The sequence below is a fragment of the Nannobrachium achirus genome, assembly GCF_963921795.1.
Source record: "Nannobrachium achirus genome assembly, chromosome: 5".
NCBI lineage: Eukaryota > Metazoa > Chordata > Actinopteri > Myctophiformes > Myctophidae > Nannobrachium > Nannobrachium achirus.
The window spans coordinates 9,618,800-9,637,620 of record NC_137814.1 but is presented as its reverse complement, the minus strand read 5'-3'; the positions used below and the strand labels follow the sequence as shown (position 1 = coordinate 9,637,620).

The 18,821-nt window shown below is 41.4% G+C and overlaps 1 protein-coding gene across 1 annotated transcript; it reads left to right on the top strand.

Moving 5' to 3' along the window:
* Positions 1-8,188: 8,188 nt before the first annotated feature.
* On the top strand, positions 8,189-18,508 carry mppe1 (metallophosphoesterase 1; the record flags this gene model as incomplete). The annotated part of the gene is made up of 9 exons (XM_080725262.1): positions 8,189-8,421; positions 8,578-8,686; positions 9,016-9,119; positions 10,053-10,133; positions 10,455-10,563; positions 16,044-16,124; positions 16,485-16,607; positions 17,122-17,262; positions 18,323-18,508. The coding sequence occupies 9 exons, from the start codon at positions 8,189-8,191 to the stop codon at positions 18,506-18,508; spliced, it is 1,167 nt and encodes a 388-aa protein (XP_080581388.1).
* Between the last annotated feature and the right edge of the window lie 313 nt (positions 18,509-18,821).

The window sequence follows — 18,821 nt, the reverse complement described above, 5'->3', positions numbered from 1 at the left end:
TTTGTGACAGGAAAAGGACGTCCACCATAAAGACTGTCAATCATGTGTATTCTTGTACTATCTGCACCATACTGTACATACACATGTATACATTTGAGGTACTTTTACTTTAATGGAGTATTTCCAATTTCCAATTTTCACTGTACTTTTAATCCTAATTACTACAATTATTTGAAAACTAGATACTAGTTACTTAGATTTTGATTACTATTATAAAACATACAGTAACCACTTCAGCCCTATATACATTTAGGATATTTGAAAATAGCCGCTCTACAAGCTCACAATGCGCTGCGATGCGACGTATTGTGAGCTTATAGATCTGCTATTTTCAAAAGATCTTTATACATTTCAACCATGTGAAAACTTGTGAAACGGGAGATTCTGCATAACGATTAACGAGTACTTTCTACTTTTCTTCAAGTATTTGATACACACATGCGACCCTTGTCACATTGGCCTGTTATAGCGCCAGCAGCAGCATCTGCAAAACACATTTTTTGGAACAAAATGTTTCAAATCATGAATGGTCTGATTGGCGTGAAAGGCCAAAGAAGACATGGCACCGTTTATGGCCTATTATAGCGCCACCAGGAGGCCACAATAGACCTGTGCTGGAAGAGCACTGCTATTAGTTATTGTCTCCGCCAGGCCGAAAGGCGTGGCCGAGACTATGTTTTCGCCCCTGTCTGTCTGTCCGTCCATCCGTCCGTCCATCCGTCCATCCGTCCACGTGTCCTTCCGTCTGTGGACAGCTAATCTCCGGCACCGCTGGCACGATGGCAGTGAACACGCACACTCCTTGGGTGCCAGAGCAGAACCTCTGCCCCCAATTTTTCACATGGGTCTGTTATAGCGTCACCAGGAGGCAAGTTTGTGCAAAAACCCATTTTTGGACAGTACTCCTACAGATTTTGTCCAAAACTCACACAAATCGGTACACAGTATCTCCATAGTCATTAAACGAAACGGGTCTTTCAGATTTCTCATATTCCTTCCTGATTGCCTAAGATTAGCTTCCAAAGTTTGCAGGAGTGCTCTCTTTTGAACAAAATGCCTCAAATCATGAACGAGTGCGATTTCCGTGAAATTTTGCATGCACATTCCCACTAGGCCGTAGTGATGTGTTGTTCATAAGTGATTCGTTCATAACTGAATCATTAGCAAGACTCGTGAACGATTTGTTCAAATCCTTAAAATGTGTTGTTCATGCTTTCATTCACTCGCCCCCTCCCCCTAATATCCCCCGGCACAAAGGATGGGAGGATGGGCTGTACGTGCGCCGTAATAAAAACTCTCCCGCGATAGTGTTTTTCACGGGCTATGAACGGTGAACGAATCATTTGAACGGATCATTACCATGAACCAGGCCTGGAATTTCATCATTTTAGGGGCAAGGCCACTTGGTCTTTGGTGTTGTAAATGTTTTGAGGGCACAAAGGCCAAATGCCAGGGCAGGAAGGCCATAAAATAAAACAAGATTTTGGTCCATTGAAATAATTTGTTGAATTTAAGGGTTAAAGATAATTTTACATTTAATATGTAGACTATCTGTAGTGAAATAAATAAATCGTATTTACAATCTGATCCATTCTCAGCCCATTGCCCAAAAAATGGGCACTCATCAAAAGACATGGCAAGAAAGAGACACTGGTGTCTACATATTGACAAGACAGAGACAGAGGAGAAAGTGGTACAGTCCTGGTTTGAGGGGCATTAAGGCCACTGTGGCCTCAGGTCATGCCATTGGTTTGAGGGGCACAAGGCCAAACTGAGGGGCAACGGCGGCCATGGCCTTCATGGCCTCCATGAAATTCCTGCCCTGCCATGAACGTAATGATTCTAGGCCGAGGAAGAAATGCCACTTGATTTTTCTCAAATCAGCCTCATGGTGGACGATTTGTGTTTTTACCTATCTCCGCCGATCAATGTAAAACGTTGTATGCACACTCAGGAAAAACCTTTTCCCTGCATTTTTCACATCTGACTTTTAGAGTGCCACCAGGAGGCCGACTTATGTAAAACACATTTTGGGATATTACTCCTTCAGATTATATCCAAACATCACACAAATCGGTACACAGTATCTCCCTATAGTCATGTGATAAAGACGGATCTGTTCATATTCCATCCTAATTGGCTTCCAAAGTTTGCAGGATTGGTCCGTTTTGAACAATATGCCTCATCATGAACGCAGGGTGCAATTTCCATGACATTTTGCACGCAAATTCCCACTTGGTTGAGGAACAAATGCCATCCTTTTCACATTGGCATGTTGGCACGCCACCAGCAGGTCAACTTTTGCAACACACATTTTTTACTTTATTATTACTTTACTTTACATATTACCGTGCAAAGACAGAAGAAGACATGGCACCCTTTTCACATTGGACTATACAGCGCCACCATGAGGCCACAATAACATACCTGATCTGGCGGAGACCTGTGCTCGGAAGAGCACTGCTTCTAGTTATTACCTCCACTTGACAGATAAATACTTTCTGCTGCACTTGCACTGTGTAGTAACTGTAGTAACTCCCTGTGGCCTTTGATTAAAAAAAACTGCAAGAACTGATACAAAAGTTGCAGTAAGCATCCCACATGAACTGCCGTTTGTGTTGTGTCAGTGTTTTTGTAAAGGGTAATTTGACCACCTGTAAATGCTGAACATGCTAAATGAAAATATGCTGAGATGTTTAAAGATGCATAGTAAAAAACTATAAGAGAGATTGGTGGCACTCAAATCCAAATATATTCAGATTAGATTACATTGTTTGGGGTAATCCAGGGGAGTATGTTAGGTCTACTATTTCAGTGTGGTATCTGTGAGTGGTGGGCTATGCGCAGCACTCTCTGTGGAATTAAAAGGAGATCCGGTCAACGAGACTTAAAATACATTGACGACAAGATGTATTTATTAAACCACAGCAAGTGACTGTCCTCTGGTGCCAAAGTGAGGAGCAGTAAAGATGTTCCCATTTTATTTACACTAGCAATGATATACAAAAACAGAACAAACAAATGAACAAAAGAAATTTTTAATTGAATGGCAACCAGTTCAATTGAGAACTGGTTTGACCAGTCTGACCCTGTTCCAAATCCAAATTACATTTCAAATCTAAGCATGGCAATCCTAGATTCAGGGCTTTATCATACTTCAGTAAGTATGATGAATCTTTGCCAGTATTTTGCCCAGTTGTGTTATATTAGTTGGAATCATTAGAATTACAATGTTGCAGTGGAATCAGCTGTTGTCTTATACTCTTAGCCATGTAAGAAATGTATGTCATTTTGAGTTTTTTTTTTGAGCAGAGTGGCTGTGCGTGTGTCTGTAGCCTTTTTCCTCAGCGTTTTGCCATAGCAAAACGTGTGTGTGTAGCATAGCCTGTACATCCTAGTCTCAAATTCTAGTCTGAAGACGTTATGCAAGCACGACCACCGCTCACTTCACATTGGGTGTGATTTTTTAAGTGTATGTATGTATTCGGAAAGGACAGGTCTCAGAGCTCGTCTCCAGGTAGACAAAGAACATTATAATCAGTATTAGCACCTAAAGACTTGAGGATACCTGGCTTTTGTCATCAACTGTCTACAGGTGGTCTTTCAGACCAAGAACAGGATTTAGAAGACAGAGTGAATGCAAATACACTTAAAGGTTCAGACGCCCAGTAGTTTGTCTGATTCAAATCATATGCCTAAATGAGAACAATCAATATTAAGACGAATTAGGAAGGATATTCGGTCTGAGCAGATACCATATCATTAATGTTATTTGTATTCAGTAACTCTCTTGATGAATTGAATACACATCAGGACCACAATGGAACAAGCCCTTTTTGTGTTGGCACCATTGTAGACTAGGCCTACAGTATAATGGTATATACTATTTGCAAACTGTTAATAAGTATTCAATCAGTCAAACTTTTGATTTAACTATTATTTCAAAGTAATATATCTGTGGGCTGTTGGGGCCAAAAATGAAAGATCCATTTTGGTTTAAAGGTGATACACCATGAAATTTCACTTTTCCTATTTTAAAACCTTTTTTTGGGGTCCCACAAGCACCTTCTATCCTCACAAAGTCCCATTTCTGACCGATGTGTCTTTCTCTGGTTTTGAGAAGGCGAAGGTTAAAAGTATCCCACGGGTTCTCAAAACAGGCTGTTCAGATTTGCTGCCGATTGTGACGTCATCTGCCGATTGTGACGTCATCACAAAAAAAAAAAAAAAAAAAATCAAAAAATATTTTTTTTCAAAAAAATATTTTTTTCAAAAAAAAATTTTTTTCAAAAGGATTTTGGGGGGGGGGGGGGGGGGGGTGGCGCAGTTCAGGCCAAAGGTGGTACTGCAGCTGAAATGCTCTGAGAGCCATTCAAAAATGAGAGAGGCTCTCTATTCAGGAGTGGTAATTTAGCCTCAAACCTTTTGAAAAACGTTTTTGGGACATAAACAATATGACATAAATACTTTTTAAATGCATGGTGTATCACCTTTAACAGCTGCTCTTGATGAAGCCATTCACTGTGGCACTGGCAGCCACGCCCACAGTCATTATTTTGCAAACCAACTGGTTCAGCAGGTAACTCATCATGCACAGACTGTCCTAGCACAGACTGTTCAAAACAATCATAGGTATTTAGACACTGCACATTTCCAATGAAACCTGCACACTGGCCCAGTCTTATTCCAGGCAATTACCTAATTAGATTGCTACTAACCATAATCTCATTTGTTGCATGGCTGCTGGCTTCTTCTTCAAATGTGATATGGCAAACTGTAGGAATTTATTGTAGTCCCCTTCTTGAAATAATGTCATATTTTCAAGGTAAATATACTTTTAGGCCTATATCATATAGTTATAGGCCTATATATATATATATATATATATATATATATATATATATATATATATATATATATACACACACACACACACACACACACACACACGCACACAAAGGAAACAATAAAATGAACAAAATATAGAATAGGCTATGAACTATATGATACATGGGTCAGTGACGTGACGCCCCAAAAAATGTGTTTTTAAAAAAACTTTAAATTGTAGGCATAAAAATTATTTACTTTTGTTCTACTCACTCTCAACCTTATGGAAATACATTTTGTTTTTAGATATTTTATTGGAATCAGACTTTATTCAGCAGTTTGTTGTACTTGTGCCTAAAATCGTCATATGGTGTGACATGAAAATAATTGTTCATAAAATGAAAATGGAGTACATCTTTCTTAAGTTACTCACTTTATCAAAGTCCTTTATCATAACTAACCAGTGATCCACTATAGTTTTTTGAAAATTAATTATATCTGTATATTTTTTTCATAATCGACACTCTGTGTGAGGCCCATGTTCATGATCTTACAACATATTTTAAATGTATTCTGTCAAAACCTTCTCTAAAATTACACAAATATTTGTGACTCTTCCTGATAATATTCTCTATGTAATCCATAAACATTTTTTTGGTTTAATCATTAATAAAGGTATGATTTTTCACTATTTGGAATGTCACACCAAATTATTTAGTGTCACACCGTATGATCATATCTTCATGTGTCAAAGCAAACTGTGTTTTAACCTACCTATTAGTGAGTACTGAACTTTACTGATTGATTAAACAATTACCCAGGATAACATGGCCTTAATATTTCTGAACAGGATATTATTGTAGGGCTTTAACATGGGATAAGAAAGAATTGTAGTAGTAGATGGATGATGAGGATGTGCACAGGAATGCTACGCACACCTAAGTCTTCTGCCGGCCCACGGCAGAAGGATCCTAAAGAGACAAGAAGGCGCATAGCCACACTTGGAGCCAAGGCAACATTTTATTAACACCAATTAGTGGAAACAGAACTCAGCATTCAGGTAAATTGCTTTTTTCCGAAGTCTCCTGAACTTGAACACAGCATTTTGTGTTGAACAAATGTAATTAGGAATCATGACATTACACCACATCTCCACTAGCTAAAGACGTGCTGGGTTGCGCAACTCCGAAAATAGCTGATCTACAAGCTCTCGCAGCACAACGTGTTGAGAGCTTGTAGATCAGCTATTTTCGCTAGTTTTGTCTCGGGTCCTACCTTAACACTGTCCACTGTCCAGTCCAGTGAGTGAAAGTACAAAAGTATTAGATCAGATTAGATTATACATTTAGACTGTATTGTACATCAGCCAGTCGTATTTGGTGAGGGTAGCAAACCGGCTGCCTTGTTGCGGTTCTGCTATGCCACAGACAACCTCCTGCTCTTCGTAGAAAATGCAGTCTCGCCCCTTTGGCTCCTCTCTCCTTGCTGGGTCATTGTTTAGTTTCTCCCTGTACTTTCTCGTTCTCTCAGCACTTGTCATTTTCCAGCTGACAAAAGAAAATGGAATGTATAGTTTAAGATAAAGAGAAAATATTGTTTAGATTGAAACAATATGTTAAGGTTTCTGTGAAGGGGTTTCTGCTCTGTCTGATGAATTTGAAGTATCACTGAATGAAGCTAAATTACATTTTATGTAAAAATGTTTAAAACAAATGTTTAAATGTACAAAAGAAACATGGAACTTTGTTATGTATTGTTATATCTGTAGTTAAATACAGTATACATCATATGGTGTGACAATCAAGTCATATGGCGTGACAAGCAGACATGTCACACCATTATGATTAAGTGTCACACCATATTACGTTTTCTGCATTTAGGTTTACCTTGAGGCTACTATGTACACATTAGCATGCTAACAGCATGCTAGCTATAACAAAGCAACCTAGATCTACATGGAAATATGACCAAAACTTCAAATAACTTAAGCTTTTTTTAATGAAAAGGTGTCACACCAACAGACATCCAAAGTGGTGCGTTTGTCAAAGTTTCAACAAGATGGCATTTCATGAAAATGTTAAAATCATAACTCACCTCAGACACCTGTCTTGCAGTTGTGCTGGGAGTGCTGAATAGCCTTACAGAAGAAGGACCTCTCTAGCCAATAGGTGTCCAAATAATTGCCTGTTTAATTTGTCCAAACTAGTGTCACACCAAATGATTTTGGTTTGGGGGACAAAATGTTTTTGATCAGAAATGACTGAAAACATTATGCTTTGACTTTGAAAAGATATAGGCTGACAAATAGACATTTTTTTTAGCCTAAATTCATTTTCAAATGATTTTTAGCAATTCTTTTTCTTAGTTTTATTCAAGTTCCCACTTTGAGAAACAAGGTCAGGACAGTCACACCATATGAGTTTTGCCATGTTTGGTTGAAAATTCTGAAGAAATGAGGAATGAAATGTTTTAATCTTGAGTAAGTTCACATAAAGCTTAATGTCCTGCACAATATTCAGAAGGTTTTTGACAAATATATTTTTTATTTATACATGTTTGACACCGAGGACAGCGAAAACGTTACGTCACGTCACCCACCCACATACCGTAATTAATTTCACACAAAAGGTTATGACACCAAAATATCAAAATAAAAAGTGCCTACACACAAGACAATGTAAAGAAATGGCAATATAAGAAAACCATCATGACTTAAATTGGGGTGGGAGTGGGACATTACTTTAAAAAGTTGCACACAGGCACTATTACATGTGTTAATAATGTCTGACTCTATAATAATAATAATGATAAACTTACCCAAAAAGACAAACCGTTGACCAGGGACAGGGTTTGTAACATCGTTGTCACCCCCGCCCCTCCCCTTCTTCATTCATCCCCACCCAACTCAACCCCCACCCATGAACCCCATGCAGTCCCCCGGCTGAAAAGTGAAAAGAGTTGAGCTGATTGCGAAATCAGATCATCTGGCTGCTGGCCTGGCTGGTTGCTCTCTGCTCGCTGGAGTGGACAGAGACAACACCCGCCAGAGAAAGTGACATTTTGAACCAAAAAAAAACACAGAGATGATCGGACGGTGGACCGTGGACTACAGCTGCTGATGATGCAAGGAGAAAGACAACATTATGCCATGATGGTCTTCAGCATCACATCGGATTCGGAATCCTAATCCTAAAAAAGAACACACGCACCCTGGATTGAACAAGAGAAGCATGTCTGATGAAACGCCCGCCCGTCACCATCATCAACAGAGCAGGGTTCGTTTTAATTCAGGGCATCATCATCATCATCATCACAACCACCGGCATCATCCCCAAATAAACCGGGGAGGAGCGACGGAGACATGCCGAGGTTCAGCGCTAAATTGGCGGCTGTCATCGTGCTGATATCGGCCGTGTGCGGCGTCTTCTTTTTCTGCGAGTACCTCATCTATTTCCCGGCCATACTGAAGTGCGCCTGGCCCAGGCTCGGACACCATGTGCGGGACGCGGATGCCTCCAGTGTCCGCGCTATGGTGCTGTCGGACACCCATCTCCTCGGAGCCGTCGGGGGACATTGGTTTGACAAGCTGCGAAGGTATTTTATAATGGGGATGTAATGAATATAGGCTATAATTGAATGGCAAGCATCCGTCGTTTGTTCAATGCAGCACATAAAGCAGATCGGATTTGTAAACAATAACACACTGCAATGTGACATGATGTGACTGTGCCCCCCCGCACGCACACACAGGGAATGGCAGATGGAGAGGGCTTTCCAGACCGCACTGTGGCTGCTGAGGCCCGAAATCGTGTTTATTTTGGGAGATATCTTCGACGAAGGGAAGTGGAGCTCACCAAAGGTAAATCTATCTATCTACTGCAGACAGTCTATTTGTCTCAGGCACATGATGATGGATGATTATAAATGTGTGTGTGTGTGTGTGTGTGTGTGTGTGTGTGTGTGTGTGTGTGTGTGTGTGTGTGTGTGGGGGGGGGGTGTGAATGTTATGAGAAGCCCCATATAGCATAGTCAACTCGCACATACATGTATACTTCACTTGCACATACATACATAATGGTCTTTCACTTGCACATACATGTGCGAGTTGACTATGCAATTTCGGCCTAAGGGGCTTCTCATAGAATGTGATACAATGCTGCCTGTGTTTGTTATGCACTCACTCTACAGGACTGGGAAGATGATGTGCGACGCTTCCATAGGATGTTCAGACATTCCTCTGACACAGAACTGGTTGTTCTGGTTGGGAATCATGACATCGGCTTCCACTACGAGTATGTTAATTCAGTGATTTCTCGACCCATTTAATTTCTAGGACCCCCAATTTGAAATGCATTAGACCATACACACATTTTTTTCCTTTTTATTCTTGGGGACTCAATCTACTCTGTAAAATCCTGACTATTAACTTAACTCAAATGGAGACAAATAACTCAGTCATTTAGCTGGGGACCCCCTGGAACCTTCTCAAGGACCCCTTGGGGGTCCCCAGACCCCCACGTTAAGAACCAGTGGTTTAATTCATTTTGTGTCTTTCAGTAAAAACCTTTGGGTGACTTATCACATTCACTCCTAATCTTGCTCTCTAGGGAGCTGTCAAGTGTCGCTTAAAAGTTAAATAAATAGCCTCGAGTCTAGTGACATTGACAACTCCCATGTTGATCTAAACCCTGCACTCTTGAGCCTTTTTGCAAATGCACAGCTCAGCACCTGTGGCAGACTTCCTTGACACACAACGTTACACATTTAGTTTAGTTTCTATTTGCACTTGAAGACACACCTGATGATGTTCCAGGCACACCCTCACCCTCATCAAGTGGTTTGATTGATTGATTGAACACTTTATTAGAGGTTTGCATTTTCACTGGCACAAGGTCAACTAAAAAGATAGAACCAAAAAAGCCAATGGCTTGTTTCAATTGAGATCCTTTTTTAACTCATAACATTGAATGATAGACAAGGTTCATTTGTTACCGTCCAAACGCACCTGCATCTGAACTAACTGGATGTGCGAACATTTCCATTGCAAAGATTAGCACGTATCACAAATGTGCTTTTTTGATTTCACTAGGGAACAAAATAGACACCCACATTATGTAACAGTGATCATGCTGAGGCCTTGTAAAAATAGACTGCACAGCAGGTTTGGAAAGAATAAGGTATATTCACACAGTGCTGCATGCTTTCACTGTCTTCCCCTGCTGTAGGATGGATTGGTTCAAGTTACAGCGCTTTGAGAAGGTGTTCAATGCCACAACCACCAGAATTGTCACTAAGAAGGGAGTGAAGTGAGTAACAAATCTTATGCTAGTGGTGTGCCTGGCGCTTACCCACATAATGGGTTAAACCCTCCTATATACTTTTATGACCAGGGTCCCCTAGAGCTCTGCTAATTTTCTTCAAATGTTTGCCTTAGAAGAGGGATGCAGGGTTCAAGTGGTTGTACATTGTTGTCTGTGTCACCTCCCAAAAATAACCAACTTGTTACATTTATTCACTTTTCAATTAGGCTTTAGAGACTGATCTTTCACTAGAGGTCATCTTAGTTTTTTTGCTGTTTTGCCATGGCAACGAATGACATTCTGTAATGTTGTGTTCCTTTCTCGTAGTTTTCTTCTGGTGAACAGTGTGGCGCTCCATGGTGACGGATGTCCTATATGTCAGTCTGTAGAGAAAGAACTGCTCAAACTCTCCAGGGACCTCAGCTGTTCTCTTCAGGTAAGAATGCGTTCTATTATTCAGCAGAACGGTTGCACACAGCTGGTCAGCATTTCTGACGAACTCCACGATGCCCAAAGCTCAAGGGGACGGAGCAAAAACAAATAACATGGGAAACAATAGACTTAAACAAGATGTATTCAAAGAGTACGCTCAATATTTATTACAGTTTGGCATGCACACATATCCAAGATGAGTCTTTGGTCATAAACCTCAACAGGATGAAACATACAGTACCCTACCCCCCAACCTCCCACATGCTCTTGGGGAAGCAAAAATAACACTTTCTATGGAACTGAAAATAAGAAAAAGGAAGGCGGGTAACAGACAAACGTCTATCGAGGTTAGATTCGATTAAAGTTCAGGGTTAAAAGGGAGAAAGGCGTACAAATCTTTTCAGAAGACAGACAGGGTGCTAATAACCGCCCGTGACTAAGTTACAGAAGTGGTCATTTTATCACCAACTTCATGTCATGGGTGGACTTTCTATCAATTACACACCCCATGAAGCCTTGAAGTCATGGATTCTTTTAGTTTTTGTCGCATTGCTAAAAAATCTTCATGAATTCAATACTTCATGGGGTGTGTAATTGATAAAAAATAAGTAATGTTTTGGTTGAACTACTCCTGGGCCCCAGCATGATAATCTACAGGGCAAGACCTGTATATTTTACAAACCAGCATTGTACTGCACATGGCTTATGAAAACTATCTCCTATTTTGACACTGTTAGCTTTTTTCCCACGTTGTGGGAGGAAACTGATTACAAAAAGATAAAATAAGAGAATTGACCAAGTTACAGAAGTGGTAAATTTTATCATCAACTTCATGTTGAAATGTGCAGACCAGTAGATCTTATCTCAAAATAAATATAAATGGTGCTTAATAGCACAAAGTGGTTCTCTTGCTCATAACCTGTGTGTGTGTGTGTGTGTGTGTGTGTGTGTGTGTGTGTGTGTGTGTGTGTGTGTGTGTGTGTGTGTGTGTGTGTGTGTGTGTGTGTCCACTATACAGAAACAATAAGATATGTAGAAGGAGGCATGGCCGGTACAGTAGTCTAGTGGAATTTCTGAAAAATGTGATTGTTAGAGGCATTTTGGGGTAAAAGTTGGGAACTAGTCTATTTTACACAATTCAAGGGTGCTGAATCTGAAAAAAATGGTTCCCAAGCAAAATTTTGAGTTTTTGACCTTCTAATTTGCGTAATAAAATAGCTGCCGAATTGTCAATTTTAAACTATTTCTTCAAGGGATATTTCACTTTCAAAAAACCTTTAGTAATTTTATCGTCTAATCAAGCTTTTGGGAACACACAGGACAGTTTTTGAGTTGTTTGATTTAGTTTAGATTTAGATATTCATTTTATCAGACACGCCCCCTTCCTATACAAACCCATTGTAACTTCAAACTCCATTTTAACCACGATAGATTTAATGAGAACACCCATACTTTTTTCTGGTGACTCCTGACATCCTCCTAATACATGAGCAGGTTGTGTTTTGTCAATAACATTTTTCATTTATTTTTAATAATTTCTTAATTGTATTTTATTTTTTTCATTTTCCCTAATAATTATAGAAAATAAACTAAAAAGGTTATTGAAAGAACACTGCCTGTTCATGTATTAGAAGGGCATCAGGAGTCACCAGAAAAAAAGGATGGGTGTTTTCATTGAATCTATCATGGTTAAAATGTTTTATTTTTATTAAAAAGGGATATTTCTGGTGACTCCTGCCGCCCTCCTAATACACGAACAGGCAGTGTTTTTTCGATAACTTTTTTAGTTTCTTTTTAATAATTATTTGGGAAAAAGAAAATTAAATAAATACAAAAAATAAATTATTAAAAATAAATGAAAGGAGGGCCACATTGCTCTGGAATGGTTGGTTCCCAAGGCTACTTACAGGACATGTTGGATCTTTCTTGAGGATAAAATAAACTAAGCGGAATGTTTAACACCAACTGTAGCTTGTACTCTTTGGCAGAAATATAACTATATCAATAACATTCTGCTCAACTTTAGTGTGTTTTACCCTCAGGAAGGTTGTCAACATGTCCTGTGCATTACATTTATGTCGCTTCAACAAACATTTAATATTTAATGTTCTACATACCGTATATTTCCAAATAGCCAGAGGGCAAATAGCCGCCAAATGGCGTGCATGGTATTTGGTGCCTGTCAGCTATTTGCCTTCGGGCTATTATTTGGTCAATAATACATATCATCCTCAAATACAAAACACAGAACAAAGGATACAAAGGAGGCGGCAGTGAATGACACCTCCTTTCTATGGGAAATTGCATTTATCTCCTCTTGTGGTCTCCTGATCGATGATTTTTCAGGCCCGTTTTGAAAGAAACCAGTCATCTAGTAGGGGCCTAGTGAGACAGTGTTGCTACTGTATACTGGACCCCCTGGAACCTCCTAAGGACCCCACACCATTTTGACAGCATATTTCTAATTTAGCCGTATAGTTTTTTGAATAACACACCATTTAGTTTTAGTCCTATTTTAGTCATCTGAAATGGTATAGTCTTAGTGGACTAAATACAAGTAAGACACACACACACACACACACACACACACACACACACACACACACACACACACACACACACACACACACACACACAGAGGGACGGACGGATGGACGGACGGACAGACGGGATGCAAAACAGTCTTGCCCTCCTGGCGGAAACAATTATACAAAGAGGGTCAGAGAAGGACGTCCAGCAATAACCACGTTTTGTGAAAGAAAGTGTGTGGGAGAAAACACTTGATACAGGAGTCATCGTATCAGGAAACGGTTAACTCGGCTTGGCCCTTAATTTGAGTCCCTTTCCTCATTTATCTTTTAGCTAGGAAATAGAAGACAATAGTGAAGAGATAAGAAAGTTATATATTGATGAGATGTCTTGAGCTATTCAGTAATACCTTTCACTAATATTTTTTTGTTTTAGTCGCATTCCTAAGGCAATAATTTCATTACAATAAATGTGCCCCCACTGATTCCGGATGGGGACCCAAATGCATTTGGGTCTCCATCCGGAATCAATGTGGGTACATTTACGATAACCAATGATTTTTGTCTTAGGAATGCGAAAAATACAAAACAAGAAAATACTCAAGTCTCCATGGCATGAGTAATCACTAGGAAAAAAGTCATTTTGGGGCTGAACTACTCCTTAAGGTATCAGTAATTCAGACAAAGACATTAACGTATCCAGTAATTCTAACCTATAGAATAGGGCTAAATCAGAAATTAGCCTACAAAACAAATATGTTGCTACATACTGTACATGTACTGTAAGCCCCTCCCAAACAGCAAAATGTGTTCCCGGCCTGAATGGGTTAAGGTCTCCAATGGCCTAAAGGTTAGAGGAGCGCACCTGTTGCCAGAAGGTTCCTGGTTCGATTCTCCGGACTGGCAGGACACATTTGGGTGGGGAAGTGAATGGTTATCACACTCACCCTTCCCTCAACACTGCTGAAGAGCCCTTGAGCAAGGCACTGAACCCCCAACTGTGGCCAACAGAATAAGACTGGTGGTTTTACTTGTCAGAATGCTATGCACACCAAAGTCCTTAAAGTGGTGTCGGCCACTACCCTGGGTAAATACAAAAATAAAAGAAAGAATGAATCAATACCCGCTTATCTGACTAAACGCAGCCACAATACTAGAGGGAGCGCAAACAATTATTTGGTAACACAAACTGTCACGGGGCAGCCGTGCCCTATACATACATGCATACACACACAATCAAGGACCGTGCACTGCACACACATCTCACAGCTGAGTCAACCTGATCAATTGACAACCAGCTGGATTGGAAGTGACTGTTCAATTGTGTTGCATATATTTGTACAAAGGACAATTTTAAGTAATTTAACAGAGTTTAAATATGTGTATGTGGGTTCATTGTCACTGAAGTTAAATGATGTGTTGATCACCTGTCTCTCCTCTGCAGTGCTGGCAATCCTGTTGATTGGAATGGGCCAAGCACTGTAGAGGAGGAGGGGTGTCTGTTTTGGTTATTTGGTATTTGTTTATTGTTTGTGTGTGGCGCCTGAAATGTTAATTGAAGTATATTTATTGAAAATTAGTTAAAGAAGCACAGGTAATTGTAAATCAACTCATGGGCCGTGGTTTGCCTTGTTTGAGATAATTGATTCAATTATTACTTTTGTGCTTGGTTTGCCCCACCTGTTTAAGAGCAGGCATGCTGCAGGTGAAGGAAGTTCAGTATGTCTTGAGGCTAGTAAGAGACAGCATCAGGGGAGAGCTGCTAGGGGCCTCATGGAGGCATAGCCTGAGTGCAGTATCTCAAGTTCCTGTTTTGTTGTTTTTCTTAAGTTAGTTTCAAGTGTTAATTTCGGTTTCCTAACGTTTGCTTTTGGCCAGTCTTTATTTTTGTTTGTACTGTCGCCGGCTTTCACTGTCTGACTTTGGGAGGTAAATAAAAACCCACAAAAATGTACTCATGGACCTGTCTGCTTTGTGGAGCCTCGTATCGTCGACCAGCCTTTCCACACAAACCCATTAGACAAATATGGGCAAATTCTCCTATTAGGGCTGGGCGATTAATCTAAATGAGATTTTTTGTTTGGAAGATTTAAAGAATTCAAAGTCAAATTGATTTTCACTTTAATTAGGGTAATTCTGGTACGGATCTCGCTCATTAGAGCCATGCACGGGGGAAAAAGTCCACAGCCCGGTCCTCCTAAAACACAAGGTTCTGCAATATAATAAGCCAGAGTCCGACACTAAATTCATGTAATTTCTCTCTGATGTTGTCACTTTATTGATCCCCAAATTGACCTTTCTTTGTCTACGGTTTGGACTTTATTCTTGATAGAAAAAATATGTATAACATTTTTGATATTTTGAATAAATCAGGATTTTATTTTTAGGCCAAATCAAACAGCTCTTTCTACAACACTGCCACCCAAGTGTGTAATTCCTTGACCCCTTCCCTTAAAACGACCGGGAGAGACCTGACAGTCGCTTATCTCTCGATTAGGGAGTCTTACATGGTTTATTAAGGGGAACACACACTGGACGCGGAGGCGACGCAGAGGCGACGCGGAGGCGGCGTAGAAGCGGCGCGTCCAAAAATACGGCCCGTTATTTTCAATGAACTAACCCACACCGGCGGCGTCAGACGTGCGCAGCCGCGGGTCTGCCGCCTCGCCTGCCACGCCGATACGCCGCTGTTCTATTTTTCCAGCGTTGCCGCGCGGTGAACATGTTCTCCCATGCTTCTCCCCACCGGAGGAAATGGATGTGCTTTGTGGCAGCGCACCGCATCCAGTTGGGGTTACCACGCGTCACTTCTCGTGCGTCGATACCGCGACGCGACGCTGCGCAGCCGTCCATGTTCAGTGTGTGCTCCCCTTTAGATGGGGCACAGGCAGCTGTACAAACCCCTTCCTCGGTGTGATCACCTCTGTGTCAAAATATAGATTTTCTCTTTTCGCAGAATGTGCAGTCGACCAGTGGCACAAAGGAGAGCTGTGATGCTTCGCAGAGCTATCCGCCTTCACCACCAATCATGTTACAGGTATTGTCTCTCATAACCTCTCTTCTTTTTCACTCGGTCACTTGGCTGTCACACATTGTATTGTAATGGAGAGTGCCAACCCATTCCCGAGTTCCCAAACTTTTTCTAAATCTCGTTTGTCATGGCCTCTTATCTGTAAGTCTGTACTGTTATTCAGAGCAACTTACAAGGGGTGAAGCAACTCACATAGAACATTAAAAGCAATAAACATGAAAACAAAGTCAAAGCCTATACTGTAGCAGGGATCCTTGCATCTGTGCACCGTCTGGTTGGAGCACAGTGTTTGTTTTACTGCAGAGGAATCAGAACATGATGTCTATTCATTGACCATTCCCCTGACCGTCTGTCTCTGTTCCACAGCACTATCCTTTGTACAGGGTGAGCGATGCCAGCTGTACGGGACAAGACGCTGCACCGCCCGAAGAGCGCCATCTGCAGTTCAGAGAGAAGTACGACGTGCTGTCTAAGGAGGCCTCTCAGAAGGTATGCACTGTAGTAATGTCATCATCGCCTCACAATTCCTTTAGTCATGAAAAGGGGATTTCCTGTCAGCAGCTTGCTGCTGTTAGAATGACACGACTCCTCCAATATTTGTACTTGACCCCCCCTGGGGCGGCATAGCTCAGGGGTAGAGAAACCGTTATTAGAGCACGAAGGGTTCCCAGTTCGAATCCGGGCTCCCCCTGAGTGAATGTCGAAGGGTCCTTGGGCAAGACTCTGAACCCCTAATTGCTCCCGGTGAGTAGGTTGGTGCCTTGCATGGTTTCCTCCGCCACCGGTGTATGAATGTGTGCGTGAATGGGTGAATGTAATGCACAATCTCTGTAAAGCGCTTTGGATAAAAGCGCTATATAAATGCACCATTTACCCCTGCTTTTCCCCCCACTACACCAAACCGACGGCAGGTCTACAATCTATTTACAATGAGCTTGAAGATAGATCTTTGCCGTTAGGGTTCTTGTGGTTAAACAGTTTGTGTCTCTGTTGTCTCTCTCAGCTGCTGCAGTGGTTCGAGCCCCGTCTCATTCTGAGTGGACACACGCACAGCGGCTGTGAGGTGCTCCACGACGACAAGTACCCCGAGATCAGCGTGCCATCGTTCAACTGGAGGAACCGCAACAACCCCAGCTTCATACTGGTAAATACCTTGCAACAACCCTAGTCTGGGATCACTTCACTTTTCGGGTTTGTAACCGGTCTGGAGCGGAAACCACAAAACGTCATGTTGTAGTACTCAAAGGACTACAATTTGCCGGAAAGATCAAACTGGATTCAGTTTTAACCCAAAATATTCCCCTGCGCTCAAGGACACACTTTTAGGGCCTACCTAATAAACTCCTTGATGCGGAGTAGTTTTGCTTTTGAAAAATTAGTTTGGTATATGCATCTTTTAGTCCAACTTTTAGCGACTGGCAAGACTACACTAGGCTACTCGAGCATTTTAATAGAGATTGGGGAAACAAACAGGGGGAACCAAATCAAAGTGACGCCGCTTCTTCTAGTGGTTTCCGCGCTCTAGGCGGAAACCAAACGGCCTGTTGTGAACGAACACCAGGCTTTCCTCCAGAAAGCCTGGTAGGCGAGGTTACAACAACCCCAGCTTCATACTGGTAAATACCTTACAACAACCCCAGCTTCATACTGGTAAATACCTTACAACAACCCCAGCTTCATACTGGTAAATACCTTAGTGTTCACCATATTCTGTCCTGATATCAGACACTTAGGGCTGTCACAATTATGGCATAATAGCTTAATCCCAATTTTGTTTTCCTGTCAATCACTTCCAAGTTGAAACATCTTGTGTAAAAAACGGTGGAGACACGACGTGTTTTGAGCTTGTAGAGCTGCTGTTTCCCGTTGTGATCTCCAAAAAATGCCCTGGATCTGGTCAGTCATCTGGAACTCCATATATGGAGATAAGCTCATCTGTCTGGAACTCCATATGGAGATAAGTGCATAGTGATGTCAGTCAGTGATGTCAGTCATCCTCCAAATGTGGGCTGTGCAGACAGACGGCGGACGTAAATTAAGTTAGATAGCCGAATTACAACTCCACAAGACATTGTGCGCTAGTTTGATCGGCTACTTTAACTATTCAATGTAAGACGGAAGTAATGTGTGTGTGTGTGTGTGTGTGTGTATAGGGCTTAAGTAGTTTTACTTGCCAACGGTATTCCATTCCTCTCCTTTCTTAGGCTTCCTTCTCCGCTAGCAGCTACAGTCTGTCCAAGTGTTTCATCCCTGAGGAGAGTACGGTCATCGCTGTGTACTGCTCTGCTGGCGCCGGCCTCCTGTTCCTGGTCCTGGCCCACTGTCTGTGGATGAAAGGGCTGCTGCAGTGTTTAAGCCTCTGTCTCCTGGGAAAGCACAAATCTCTGTAAAACCGCAAAGTAGTAATGAAGTCCTCCATTGATGACACGTACCCTGAGATCAGCAGGCCATCCATCAAGTGGAGAAAGCACAATGACCTCAGCTTCATTCTGGGAAACGGAGACTCTTGAGCTTGATTTTCAACTCTTGAGATGGATTTTCTGGCTTTGATGACTCTACTCTACTCTTAATCAAATGTCAGGGGAAGGATGGTCTGAGATGCGATGGTCCTCTGGCTCTTTTGGCACGGGCTTGAGTTGTGTTCTGGCAGTCTATCTTGCGGGTCAACTAGACGGGGAAACAACCTGGACAACAGTCTTTTCT